The sequence below is a fragment of the Anopheles ziemanni genome, chromosome 2, assembly GCF_943734765.1.
Source record: "Anopheles ziemanni chromosome 2, idAnoZiCoDA_A2_x.2, whole genome shotgun sequence".
Lineage (NCBI taxonomy): Eukaryota > Metazoa > Arthropoda > Insecta > Diptera > Culicidae > Anopheles > Anopheles ziemanni.
Genome location: NC_080705.1, coordinates 23,911,445 through 23,925,139, shown reverse-complemented (window position 1 = coordinate 23,925,139; position 13,695 = coordinate 23,911,445). Strand labels below are relative to the sequence as shown.

At 44.2% G+C, this 13,695-nt stretch overlaps 2 protein-coding genes across 2 annotated transcripts; one reads left to right on the top strand and one right to left on the bottom strand.

Annotated features, from left to right (window-relative positions):
* Positions 1-2,627: 2,627 nt before the first annotated feature.
* On the top strand, positions 2,628-3,350 carry LOC131293237 (fibrinogen-like protein 1). Its single transcript, XM_058321317.1, has one exon. The coding sequence runs from the start codon at positions 2,628-2,630 to the stop codon at positions 3,348-3,350; it is 723 nt and encodes a 240-aa protein (XP_058177300.1).
* A 2,236-nt stretch (positions 3,351-5,586) lies between these two features.
* On the bottom strand, positions 5,587-12,622 carry LOC131293236 (cholinesterase). Its single transcript, XM_058321316.1, has 7 exons — positions 12,420-12,622; positions 11,068-11,203; positions 9,021-9,452; positions 7,933-8,859; positions 6,725-7,159; positions 6,480-6,649; positions 5,587-6,226 (listed from the first exon to the last, which is right to left on the bottom strand). Exons 1-7 carry the CDS (start codon positions 12,620-12,622, stop codon positions 5,587-5,589), a joined length of 2,943 nt encoding a protein of 980 aa, XP_058177299.1.
* Positions 12,623-13,695: the final 1,073 nt, after the last annotated feature.

Sequence of the window (13,695 nt, the reverse complement as noted above, 5' to 3'; positions counted from 1 at the left end):
TCCCTTACGGCTGTAAAAAAGCACGAATGCTGTTTACATGCTGAGAACATACATGTTTCTTGAGAAATGATAAAAAACATGCTCCTTGCAAGCAATGTTACGATAATCCGCTATACAAATAAATTCAATTACTAAAGCAACGAAGCCAGTTACAATAATATAGGTACTATATTTATGCTCTTGACAGTGGTTTCTCATATCATAAATGAATTAACATTTCATACGCGTCTTATCTCAAAACAAAAGTGCTGAAATAAACAATAAACCCCAAGCAAAGTTAGCAATCAATGTAAAACTAGTACATTATGAAGCAAAGTGTCATCTCGTCCCTATTGATACGAGTTAATGAACCGTAAAACAGTTGTGCTCCAAGAAGTTAGTCTTATTTTCTGGTGTCTTGTGATATACAAACAAACCTGGAAAAAGACTTGCAAGCCGTTAAAAAAGGGTAGGCATGACCAAGACGCTTGATACGCCAAGAAGAAGACGATCCAATGATAGAATTATTAAATGGAACAGATTATCAAAATTAAATAGGTACAGCTTCATTAGTAGCTGAGTACTTTCAACATAATTTCAAATTTCTATTCAATTACTACGACAAATTATCCATGTTCTGTTTTATTGTTGTGATAACAGCAAATGCATGTGAATTGAGAAACATAAAGCGAACATGGAAGGACTTATGACCAAATTTCCAGCCGTTACCCAAATTTCACGCATCCCAGACCAACTAAACATCTAATGAAACAAAGCTTCTACCCAATAACACTCTAATTTACTTCTTTCTGATTAAACTAACACACTAACATGTGCACCCAATGCATGTTTCACAACCGGAACTTATTGGACTTAGAACAGCAACATATTATAGGATTTAAAACATCGGGATTGAAAGAAAGCATATCATTTAGCCAGTGCTATCAATATTATTTTATCGTCCAACGCTGATTTTTCCTTCTCAAACTGCTAACAACATTACAAAAAACTTGACATTTCATTTAACTATGAGTTAAGTAACATGTTGTGACCAAACAAATTTAAAATCGTTAAACTGCCAAGTTAACTTCTGTCCTATATAGTACAATATGGAGCGATACATATCCCTTACCAGGTCAGGCAAGGCGACGGTAAAATGTAAGTCCTTGCTCTTGTCCGGATTTATCTTTATCTATCTTGTGATATTCAAACACAGCTCGGAAAACAAAAACCTACTGACGTAGAAGGAAAGCAAATGCAATGTGAAACAAAAATGTATGCAAACACAATGTGCTAAAAAACTATACGCCATATAACAATGTGCTACTTTGTAATTCACTATTAAAACATTGGACGTGAAAGTATATAGTTAAAAAGATGAAACAAGTACTACCAACAAACAAGTAGGAGATATGTGAAATATAGTCGATTGATGCCCGCGATTGATGACTACGCTTAGTCTTGTGAAGCAACGGTATCATCCATACGATAACTGTTGTTGTCGCCGTTTAACGCTTGATGTGTCCGCCTCTTCGGGTTGTAGGATAGTTGAACTTTGTATATTAAAAAAAAATGTAAATACTACAAACAAGCGCATTGATCACAAGGTTGTTTGAACAGAACTAGAATTGAAAAACACTAGCTAATGCTAATGCAGCATCAACGGAGTAATTATATAATATCAGCAATGGGTTGAATTTACAAATAAATAAATGTATAGGTACGTTGTAGTGCTCGTTGGACATTAGGCTAAAATTTGACGAGGAACATATTAGAAGCCAAGATGAGATGCATCGGTTGATGTCTTATCGGTTTCAACTAGATGTAGGTAATGAATGTATTAACACGTTTTAATATGAATTGATGTTGATGATCAGTGTTCAACAGTAATAAAAATGATTTTTTTAGCAAAAGAATGTAGAAAAACCGTTATTATTCATTTAACACTAAGAAAGTGTTCAACACCATGAAAGTGATGACGACCATAGATGTTGTAGTGTGCGCGAAATCTCAACATTGTGCTAGAGGAGGGCCACACTTTCGGCAGAAGAATATTGGAGGCAGGCTACATCGGGGTAGAAGAAGGACGAGCTCACAATTTTGTTGGTGCTAAATGGATCTCGTTCGAACGAATGAACGAACGAGCCGTAACCTAAACGAACAAGTAAAATGATGACATGATTTAAAAGGAACATAATAGATTCATGTAATACATTAAGCATAAAAGAAATCATACCAAAGAATCGTAAATTTATTTTTGACGCTAAATGTATTTGCCCTCTTTTGTTTAAGTCACAGCTTCTCTCTTTCTCCGCTGGGACTTCTTTATCAAAATACACCAATCAGCTCAAAACGGCTTGTATATGCTGCTTATGTTGCCAACCACTGTTTGAGATAAATGGTTCTAGCCGTACCGAGCTGGTTTTACTTCAAGCGGTTGCGTTACCCGACCGCACAAGCGCAGCATTGACCACAGGAGCGAAACAAATCTGATAAATGAACATATAAAGCCTGAGTCCATGGAACGGCCATCATTCGCTTCGACACTGTTGTGAAGTGCGGAGTAGCACCGAGTTTCCTGAAAGTGACTGTTCCGATTGTGCCGCTTAATGCGTGTTTATGTGTTTTTCGTCGTCTTGTGCGTTGCCATGCTGTGGCGGACGTGGCCAACCACGGCTGGCACTCTGTCAACCGAGTCTCGTCGTACAAATGGACCGTATACTTCCTGCCGGGAAGAACCCTCCAAAGTGTCCGGCATATACCTGATCCAGCTCGATCCCGACGGCGGCGGCCAACCGTTTGAGGTCTACTGCGAGCAGACCAGCTTCGACGGAGGATGGATCGTGATTCAGCGTCGTGCGCACGGAAAGGAGAATTTTTACCGTGGCTGGACCGACTACCGTAACGGGTTCGGTAATCTTAGTGACGAGTTTTGGCTTGGATTGGAGCATTTGAATGACATCACGTTCCGCCGCCCGCACGAGCTGATGGTGGAAGTGGAGGACTTCGAGGGAAATCAAGGCTACGCCAACTACAAGAAGTTCGAGGTGGGCGATGAAGACGATGGGTATCACCTGGAGAAGATGGGAGACTACAGCGGTACCGCAGGGGACTCGATGTGGCCCAACTGGGGGGAGAAATTTTCCACCTACGACCGGGACAACGACGACTGGAGTGAGGGGAATTGTGCCACGGACCGTCAAGGTGCCTGGTGGTTCTACAAGTGCACCAATGCCAATCTAAATGGGCGCTACCTCAATACGACGAATGATAAGACATCGATGACCTGGGACTTCTTGAAGTACGACTGGCGTGGCATGTCATATTCGCGTATGATGATTCGTGAACTTATAACAAATCCTGAACGTTAAATGTAGGTTTGCGCTCTTTCAATAAATATACATTTGTTCTTCTTTGTGTAACGACCGCCTTCGGTCATGCCTATCCCGTTGAGGGCTTACTAGACTTCTTCCCTTGGTGATCCCTTTACGCGCTCAGCTGTCGCGGATCCCCTATATACAATATTCACGCGAACGGAATATACACTTAAAGTTCTAATGTTGTATGAAGCATATCGAAGCGGGTTGTTTAAATACTGTATTGCTAATCTTAAGGATTGCATATCACGTTCATGCCTTCATAAATATAGCTCTAAAGATGTTGTGAATTTTTTTATAAGTTTTAGTAAATGCTGCAGTGAACATTCAACTCAATATATAATATTCCTGTTAAGATAACGAAAATTATCGGAAAATATATTGTATCAGTTTCTCTAAAACGACTCGGCAAGAGTGCTGTAGCCCGCTGTTTATTGCAGTCCAACTTACGTCTGTGCGTTTCTGTTTTATTCACCGCATGTTAATTCCTTTCGTCATGCCTTTTATCGTCGCAGAGAATCAACCGGCGGGTGCAGTTTCAGTGTACGATCATCGAAACGGGCTAGTTCTTACCATCCTACGAATAAACTATGTTTGTGATAGTTCTTTTTCAGAATACTTTACTCAAATTTCGCCTTTTTTTACATTTTATTCGGTATTTCGCTTTTTTTCTTCAAAATACAATCAAACTTACTGGTTAATGTCCTAAACTATTTTGACAATTAAAAAAAAACATACACAACTATGTCTAACTCACGCAGCAAATGCTACCTACAATTGTGACAATCACGTAATACTTAAATGGTATGTTGGAAGCGAAATGAAACTATATTTACACTCATTTCCTTCTCTGGTGGTGGAACCTGCATACACGAAACGATTCTAGGCCGCCCGGGGAACACAGACAATAGAAGCCAACCGATAGCGAACTCAACTATCGATGCTCAAGGAACCGGGTAGGATCTAAAGAACGAGTAGGTCTAGTCTTAACGAAGAAAATATAGTCGTAAGTAGATGACAGCACACCGGGATGTGCACTTGGCCTCAGGGTAACGTATTGTCTTAGAGCACAACGAATCACTCGTACGCCGTACGGTCGGTTCCCTTTTACCAACGCAATCCCGGCCGCCAGAGTACGGTAATATTTGCACAGTTTGGCCCAAAAATAAAACAAAGTAATGATAATGTCTACAGTCGCGAGCCTTGGTCTTCCCAACCGTGGTCGGTAATACGCTCGAACGAAAGTTAAGGAATCTAGATAAATAAACAGAATAGATAAGGAGTAAGAAGCTAACGGACGAATCGAGTCGCACAATGTGTCAATCGAACGTAACTAGCGCTAAAGTTGATACTAACGTACGAAACAAGTTAAAAAAGTGTTTGTCTTAAACTAAGTAGTACTAAACAAATAAAACAAAATCACTCGGGACAGGTACAACTAAACACAAACGGGATGTGAAAACGAGGACTGTCACGGTGATGAACTAAACACGAATTGGACGGATACACTGACACTGACACAAAACAGGATGCATCGATATGTACAGATGAAAACACGTAAATAACGATCAAGTTAAAATATAAAATCCTTAAAATAAAACCTACGGTTTGGATGCACGTTCGAGAAAGCCTACCTTTAGGCGGAAAGGCGGGCAATCCGTTTAGTGCTATAGGTTTGCCGTTCATGGGTAGAATTTTTTGTAGTACGTTCGTTACTCCACGGCAGAAATATATCTTTAAATTAATTATGCTTACAATCTAATGCACTGACTTGCTGACGGGTTTTTGTTTTTGTTTTCACCATCTATAACTACCTCTGAGGCACTTTGTGCTCGGTTCGCTTAACGTGGGACGTTGGGTAATCTATTGTAGATTTTAAATTCCCCGCTTTAAACTAGGTAAAACATTTTAAAAATCATATTTGACAACATCGCTCTTTTGTTAAAACCTTAAACTAAATGAACTTAAGTATACAGTACGGTTGCCTGGGGTTTTTTTCTTCCGCTAAGAATAATTTTATGCTAAGTTTCTGCCATTCAAGGGGTAGAATTAACGGTCCTCAGTGACACCTAATGGTTGGACCTTCCTAAGTAATGTGATGGGGCGTGGTGGTACGGCGCCATTGGACACGGTCAAGTGTACGGCGTTCCGTTGATAAAAAAACTAGGTGAAGTAAAAATAATGCAAAACAAAAGAAATCATAAAAACCTTATCCACGTATTCCTAGACCCTAGACCGCCGTCTGGGGAATGCCCTCGATCAGGTTGGTCCGGCTGGCGTTGTTGCTTTTCGTGCCACCCCGACTCGACGGTACCGGCGTCACCTGCTGGGACCGCCCGAGGGCCACACTACCAGGCGCAACCGAAGACACCTCACTCATCGGCGACGTGGCACCGCCGAGTTCGCGCTGCGAACCGGCCGTCGACGACGTCAGCAGATTTCGCGAGTCCGACCGCGGGAATTTGCCGTTCTTCTGCGGCTGCTGGGGCTGGGGTTGGTCGGGTGCCGCCTGCTCCTGGGTTCCCGCGTACTTGATGTTCCGGTCGAAGTTGGATTCCTTCGCCGGGACCGGCGACACGGACGCCGCTTCCTTCATCGAGATGGCACTGCGCAGCGAACTCTGGCTGCCGGTGAAGCCGCTCTTACCCGTCACCTGCGTCATCCCGAGGCTGCTCGGCGATCGGATCGACCCGCCGTCCGGGGGCATCTTGCTGTACTTGGACGGCGAGTCGCGGTACTCGTAGATGTTGTTGCCACCCGGGCCGCGCAGTGGCTGGGCCTGCAGGATCGAGTTCTCCATGACGGTGTCGCGCTCGGACTCCGGGTTGTCCATGCCGAACACTGCCTCATCGTACAGCCGATCGGACTCTCTGTGAATTCGAGAAAGCAAATTATTATTAGGCATCTGTAAGCTAAATTTTATCGTATTTCATAAGAATAGTCATTTTAAGCATTTACTTTTCGTTTGTCGGTATTTCATAGCTAATTTTTTCCTATATTTCATTCTTTATTTATTTGCAGGATGTAGAGAAGCGTTTGAATCGTCGGGTATGGTAGGCTTTTAAGACAAAAAACTTCAATAGACTTAACTCTAACTTATTGTTTATTAATAGACAAGCTTACCTCTTTGCGTTTCGCCACATTATGCAGCATATCACGACGAGCACCATTAGTATGAGGCAGGCAGCCGCTAGACTCCAGAACGCAATCTGGAGCGGTTCCTTCGGCTCCCACCAAAATTCGGTCGTTGGCGGATAGGTCGGTATCAACACTCCAACCACCGTCGGAAGATACTGGAAGCGGAGAAAACAAACATGGCATATCAATTGGATACCAAAATCTACCCACAGGTTTCGGTTTGGCCTTACCTCCATCCAGAAGGCGCTCTCCGTCTGACGGAAGTTCATCAAGATCGACGAGTTGTAAGTCGTGTTCAGATTGAGATACTTCAGCTCGCCGTTGCGAGCCTTTTCGAAGTACAGCCCAAGAACTTGTGTCGGCGTCGGGTTACCGTGGCGCGCAAAGTCTGAGTAGGTTTTCATGAAGAAGTGGCTCATGTTGCGATCGTTGTCCGTCCACATGGCACGATCGAAGCGTTCGCGGCGCGGGAAGAATTCCACGTCCATGAAGGGTGCCCCGGTTAGGAGGTAGTGTTCGATATCGTGTGGCACCTTGCACCATTCGGCCAGCTTTAGTGCTTCGATGGTGGTGTTCATGACGTAGCTGTAGACCGGCACGTTCTGCTCGAGGAGAAGTTTGACGAGCTTGTCTGTAGGGGCGCGGTATAGGAAGTCCGATAGTAGCTGTGGTGGATGAAAGGTTTGCCAGAGGAAAAGGTTTATTGTAGTAGGCGCTTCATAGATTTTTGTCATAGGAGTGATAGTTGGAAGTTTAATGCTTGACTTAATCGAGAACTTCGCATGTGCTACGTCGTAACCAGTATAGACCTCGATAAGAGTATGTCAAAGATTTGCTGAAAACTGGGATCTTTATGGGGTTCTAGAATTTGATCCAGAATTCGTGATCCTCAGGATCCGGTTTGAGGTATCCAGATCTTCATTCTGTATTCAGTAGAGTTGTGCCTTATGAATCTTTTGGTCCACCCAAGACTCATTCGCATTGATTCATGAATCTTTTAGGGCTAGAATTTCAAAAAATTGATGAATCTTTGGAACCACTCATAATCTTAATGAATCTTCATGGTTGGCCATCGATCGAGCGGGCAGAAAAAAGGAGAGAATGGGGATGGGTTTGCCCTTCGCACTTTGTGTCTTTTTGGGCTTCATTAATCAGATCAATTCAGTTTTTGGGATTCAAGAATTTCTTTCGTTCAAAGATTCATGAATCTCAAAAACAAAGCAGTCAGTCATTCGGTGCTCAGGTTCTTGAATCTGAATAGAAATTACCTAACTCTAGTGTTCTATGAACTTTTCACATTCAAATCCAGAACCTGGATTCGGATCCCCATGGGATCTGGCCAGATTGAATCGCATGTAGACTGGTAGGATCTACTCCCAATCGGGACTGTCCTAAAAAGCCCGGTATATGATTGGATATGGTAGAAACTGTAACTCACATGAATATATTGCTCCCTGATAAAGGTGGTATTCTTCGGATCGGGCCAGTAAGTGTACATGTACTTGATCGCCTCGTACGTCCCGTTCAGGTTGAGCGTGTAGTTAAAGCGCAGTGTCAACTCGCGCACCTTCTGGTCAAAGAACCGCTCGTCAATCTCGAAGTACGGTGCAAGAGATCGATTGGTCGTGATAAACGGAGCGGCCTCCTGCAGCGTAACGCCACTCATGTAGTGCAGCCCTCGGTTGAACTTCCGCCGTCGGATGAGACTCTCGGGCGTTTCCTCCAGGAAGTGCCAGTCGCGCTCGTTCCAACCCTCGTACCAGTTGTCGCCCGGGAAGGTGAAGTTGTTCTCCAGCACCGGACCCCACGGAAAGAGTCCGACCTGGGGCGCAAACTCGGCGTTCCCCAGCTCGTACGAACTGCGACCGTTGCGCATACAGTTCACCATCTTCCACGACGTCTCGATCGAGCAGCCGACGTTCTGGGCGAATACGCGGCTCGTGTTCTGCGCCCGCCACTTGTCCACGATCAGCGCCCAATCGGCAAGGGCCGACCCGGACTGGCCGATGACGCGCGTCACGATGTCCCGGGTTTGCGGTGCCACCATGAGCAACCCGGCTGAGGCTCCGCCAGCGCCCGGTCCGAACAGTGTGATCGAGTTCCGGTCCCCGTTGAACGACTCGATGTTCTCGTACACCCACCGGACGGCCATAATCTGATCGAGGATGCCATAGTTGCCGGGGGAGTTTTCGTCGCCCGTCGAGAGGAATCCGAGTGCACCGAGCCGATAGTTGAAGGTCACCACGACCACATCGTAGAATGCCGCCAGCATGTGCCCCGGGAAGGTGTTGGAGGCACCACGGACGAACTCACCACCGTGGATGTAGATCATTACCGGGTACCGTTGTGCCACTCCAGCTTGTGTCTGTGAAAAAAGCGTGATACATTTCGGTGAGTTTGTGGAAAGTTGTTCAGTTAGCTGAATCATTCCAAGACTAATGGAAGCTGCATCCTTGAATCTTATTTATAATATATAGAAGAAAAAAGAACGATTGTTTCGACACCGATCAATGAAAACCAACTTACATTCGGTGAGAAGATGTTCATGTACAGGCAGTCCTCGTCCATGTCGCGGATGCCCTTCGTCGCGCCCGTATACTGTACCGGCTGGGGGCAGGCCGGTCCGTAGTCGACCGCTTGCACCAGCTGCCAGCCTCGGTGCTGCCGGGGCGGCTTGAAGCGACCCTCGTGCGTCGGTGGCAGCGCATACGGAATGCCGAGGAACGTCGAGCACTTGCCCATGATCCGGTCGACGTTGCTGTGCCAGGGCCGGTACAGGCTTTTCGGGTCCGGATTGTCGTACAGGTACACCATGAAGCCCTGCACCTGGCCGTAGTTGGTCGTGACGAACACGTCCCGCTCGAGCTGCATCGAGTCGCGCCGTAGTTTACCCTGCAGGTCCTCGCGCCAGCCTCCAAGTACTCCCGGAAACGGTGTCTGCACCAGGTTGGGGTTGGTCTGGAATGTTTTGGAGATGAAATGCACCGTAAGTATTGGATGTTTGATAAAAAAGTTCTGGTTAATTTACCATAAGGGTTCATTTTTTGAAAAGCTACGAACTTGTTTATTCGTAACTTTTCTTTTGTGTTATTTTTTTTTGTTATAAATAGTATTTATTTTTCCTTTACTAAACATTACAGCATGGATTATAATAACTTTCGTACATAACCAGAAGATTTCTTATACCATTAATGTAAGGTTTAAAGGTGTAGCTTCTATATTATTTACTATCCGTTTCCTTTCACACTCTGACTAAAACTCTCTTTGCTACAGCTCGTCGCTCCTTTTTATATCCTACCATTTCTATTTCCATGTCTACTCGATTACTTTTTCGCCCAACTCACATTAATGTCCATTTGAACCATTTACAACAACAAAAATGACTAAAAGACAAACCCTAACCTGGATATGGATTACCTTCTTTAACGAAGATTTAAGATTATTTACATTTCCTTTTAATGCGTTTTCTTTTAATCTCAAACAAATTAATGAAAGCGAAACTAAATAGCAAATAGGCTAATTTGTTTCTTCTGCGTATGCATATGAATTTATTTTAAATTGTTTTCCTTTCCCTGTTATAAGCTGCTCCAGCTATACGAAAGTGAAAATAGGCGAGCGAGCGGAAGTGGTTAGGTGCTTAACTCAAAGCTTTACGCCAGTAAATCCTACGAAGCGTGCTATTCCATAAAGCTGCGGGGCATCTTTCTCTTACGAATGAGGTAAACAAGCCTACAGATAGATAACTAGAGATAGACTAGGATGCACTGCTTGGAGTAAAATGCACTGCACCACGTGTACTTGAGATCAGCGTGTCGATAATTGCTGCCCCCTCAAACGACGACATGTCGGTTCCGTTTGCCCTTACAATGGGATCCATTTGTGGCAGGGGACTGAAGCAAAGAAATGAAACGAGGCCACCCCGAAGGGCTAAGCGGCTGGCGGCTTCTCAAGGCGGACGAGAATGATGGTATCCACCGCGATCGTTTGGCGGCACTCCGACGCACCAGAAAGTGAAATCTTGCCCGACACAAACGTGCATGCATATGTGAATATGCAGACAGCTGATGTACATCGCTGCACAGAGCTTGTTAATTATTCACCGCCAGCTCCCGGAGATGCATGAAATGCTGCAATTCATTATGTTGGTTGGCTCCAGTGCCTTGTTTTCTTGCGATGGTGCATGTGTGTGGGAGCGCCTGAGAGGGTGTTTTTTTCTGCTGTTGCTTGTTTTATTCGATCCATCATAATCAATTTGCAACCACAACACGACGATGTGCTTGGTTGCGGTCTGAATTTGGGTCAGCTGGTACAGATTGGGTGTAAGATTACCTCAGCGGATCCGGACTTAAGTTATGTTTGATGAAAGTGAACTGCGCTCGCTTGGTGGAGAAGATAATGATCCCAAGCATTGAAAGTGAAGCCATATGGAAAGGATTAACATTCAGTTTCCGCAAGGTTTCGCATTGCTGAGATTCACATTAGAAAACCAGTTGCTTTTAGTTTTCACATCAAAAATTGAAAGTTCCATTTGGTCACATTTTAAGTTCGAAATAATGTGGCGTTTGCTACTTACCGGATCGTACTTGAAGCGATCGTCACCGAGACCGGTGTTGGTTGGATACTGGCCCGGTAGATTCTGTCCCGGGTACTGCTGGCCGTATCCGTTCGGTTGATAGTAGCCATATCGACGATTGTTGAACGTGTAGGTTCTGTAAACATAGTGCACGAAGCGTAATTAGTTACCGATTAGCTGATTGATGAATTGGTGTTACTTGTTGCATAAATGTTATCGTTCTTTTTTCACCATTTTTTTACTTTCCAGTATTGCAATGTTGATAATTTTTTATTGATAGTCTTTTTCATAGTTGGTTGTTAAGGCTTCTTCATTATCCATTGCCAAATTTTCATTCTCTTACTTTTATCAATTATCATTTATTTCAACGAATTCCAAAATAAAGTATATATTTATTCATTAAGCCATTGAAGCGACTATTGTTTACAAAGGTATAGTCTATTCCATTCTATTTGGAAGCATTGATTTCAATTTCAATTTATACCGCGTTTATATTTGTTCAATGAAATGCAACATTGGAAAAAAAATATATTGTGCACATTGGGAAAATCAATGCAAAATTTAACTAAAAGTTTACAAATCCCAAAAAGTAAAATAAAAAAATCAAATGAAATGAATGTTACCAAATCTTCCAAACAAAACAAAACACATCTTCCGTTGGTAACAAAAACTTCACCAAAACGTGGGCCCTTCAGGGCTTTCTAAAGAAACACATAACATTTAATTTTATAATACGATTTAAAAATTAGATTAATTTAAAGTGGACATTTTTCTTAGGTTTTTAGTTCACTTTAAGTATTATTTTTCTTGAACTACTGAAAGTGGTTTTGAAGTATGAGGATTAAAGACGGCTAAGATATTAAAATTTTCTATTGATAGAATTTTACATTCGATTTGCCACATCTTTTAAAACATAACAATGAACTGTCTATCAAATGGATTAGTATCAAAATGTTTCTGTGTTGTGATTGTAATTGAATCCTAAAATTTGGTGTTTTAAATTAAAGGGTTTCAGTATGTAAATCTTCTTGCGCAATTTCTTAGTTAACGACGTTCGTTGACACTACCTAACTTTTTACTTGTTTTGATAAAATGCGAAAATTAAATTGATTGTAGTCACACTAAACGAGGGATTTCATAGTAAAATAGTGAAGCACTTCAAAGTTGAACAAGTTTCCTAACAGCACAGCTGATGCCATTTATGTGTCTTCTGATTGACATACACTCGGTTTTATTTTCTACCAACATCACGTACGTGCTTATCGTTAAATTAACCATTACTGATAGCCAGGAATTTCACACACAACACACGACACTAGAACAACTACTAAACACTGATCTGATTCACTCACCGATACTCCGGATCTCCGGGGTTGGGCACTTTGTAGTTGAAATCACCTTCACGCGAATACCAGCGCGGATCGCGCGTCGTGTAGTACTGGCCGTCGGCCGGAACCACCACTGCACACACCACCACCGTTGCCGCCGCCACCGACAGGAGCAGCATCGGAGGCCAACGCGGTCCCCGCGTCCGCCGCCCTTGCTGCGGCCCCATACTACCGCCAACCGTAGCCGCAGCACAACTTGGTGGAACCGAACGCACGGACGGTGCACATCGGACTCATCCGATCCGGCCGCACCGGGGTCGCTTTTCTACCGCAGCACCGTTCACCACTCGGACGACGATTGACGCTGTCGCACTCACTCTCTCACTCTCTCTCTCTCTCTTCCGACAGGCCAGATGATTCACCGTCTCGGGGGTTTTACGGTCCCTCCGTCGACGTTATAACGATGGCACCGAACTGATGAGGTTTCTCGCCGGCCAAAAACGGGGCTATTAAGCGCAGACAAATAAAGTGCACCGACCGGGTAACGACGTCACTGGAATCCTCGGGTCACCAGATGACAACGCGCCACTAAACGACTGTCTCTTAAAAACGGGACGGCACAAATCGATCGCTGCTAAACTCACTACCTCGATGATCACTTTGAAATTGGAACCGTCGCGAACTGAGAACCTCACTTGGATGAGTAATCACCAGCTTTAGAACACACAGTACTGCGATGGGCGAGAAAAAGGGGACAAAATTATCTATCAGTACATTAACGGTCACTACGGTCCTAGTTGTTGACGATCATGTGTCCCACCAAAACAACCCCCGTCTCCCCGTGGTCTTCCCGTGGATGTCGCAAACCCGGTAATTGAGGTCTCGCCTTTGCGACCGGCGTACGGTTTAATGCAATTAGACACCGACCGTGCTGACTCAACCGATCGCGTGGTGCCGAAGGGCTTGGACACTTTGTCGACGATTTATTAATTGGGTCGTGACACCGTGACACGCTGGTTGGCTGGCCGGAACCGAACGGGCCGAACCGAAAACATCAACAACGGGAACGAGAAAGACGGCCGCGCACAACACGAGGAACGATGATGCATTCCGAGCTCATTCGGTTCCTTTCCCCGAAGATGGGCTTTAATTCAATTGAACGCAAAGGTTAATGGGTTGGGATCGGGCCTGGCCCGGGTTGCTCAATGTATCCGCCGTCCCGGGGAGGGTGGAGGCTGGCCAGACAGTGTGGGTTGGATTATGAGGGTAGTTTTTGTTCATCTTCTTCTTTACTTGGCGA

Excerpts from the sequence above, each read along its gene's own strand:
- LOC131293236 (XM_058321316.1), bottom strand. The coding sequence starts at position 12,622 with ATGGGGCCGCAGCAAGGGCGGCGGACGCGGGGACCGCGTTGGCCTCCG. Across the intron at positions 9,453-11,067 it reads ATCGCTTCAAGTACGATCCG|ACCAACCCCAACCTGGTGCA; the intron begins GTAAGTAGCAAA and ends AAAACATTCCAG. Across the intron at positions 6,227-6,479 it reads ATGTGGCGAAACGCAAAGAG|AGAGTCCGATCGGCTGTACG; the intron begins GTAAGCTTGTCT and ends TCGAATTCACAG.
- LOC131293237 (XM_058321317.1), top strand. The coding sequence starts at position 2,628 with ATGCTGTGGCGGACGTGGCCAACCACGGCTGGCACTCTGTCAACCGAG.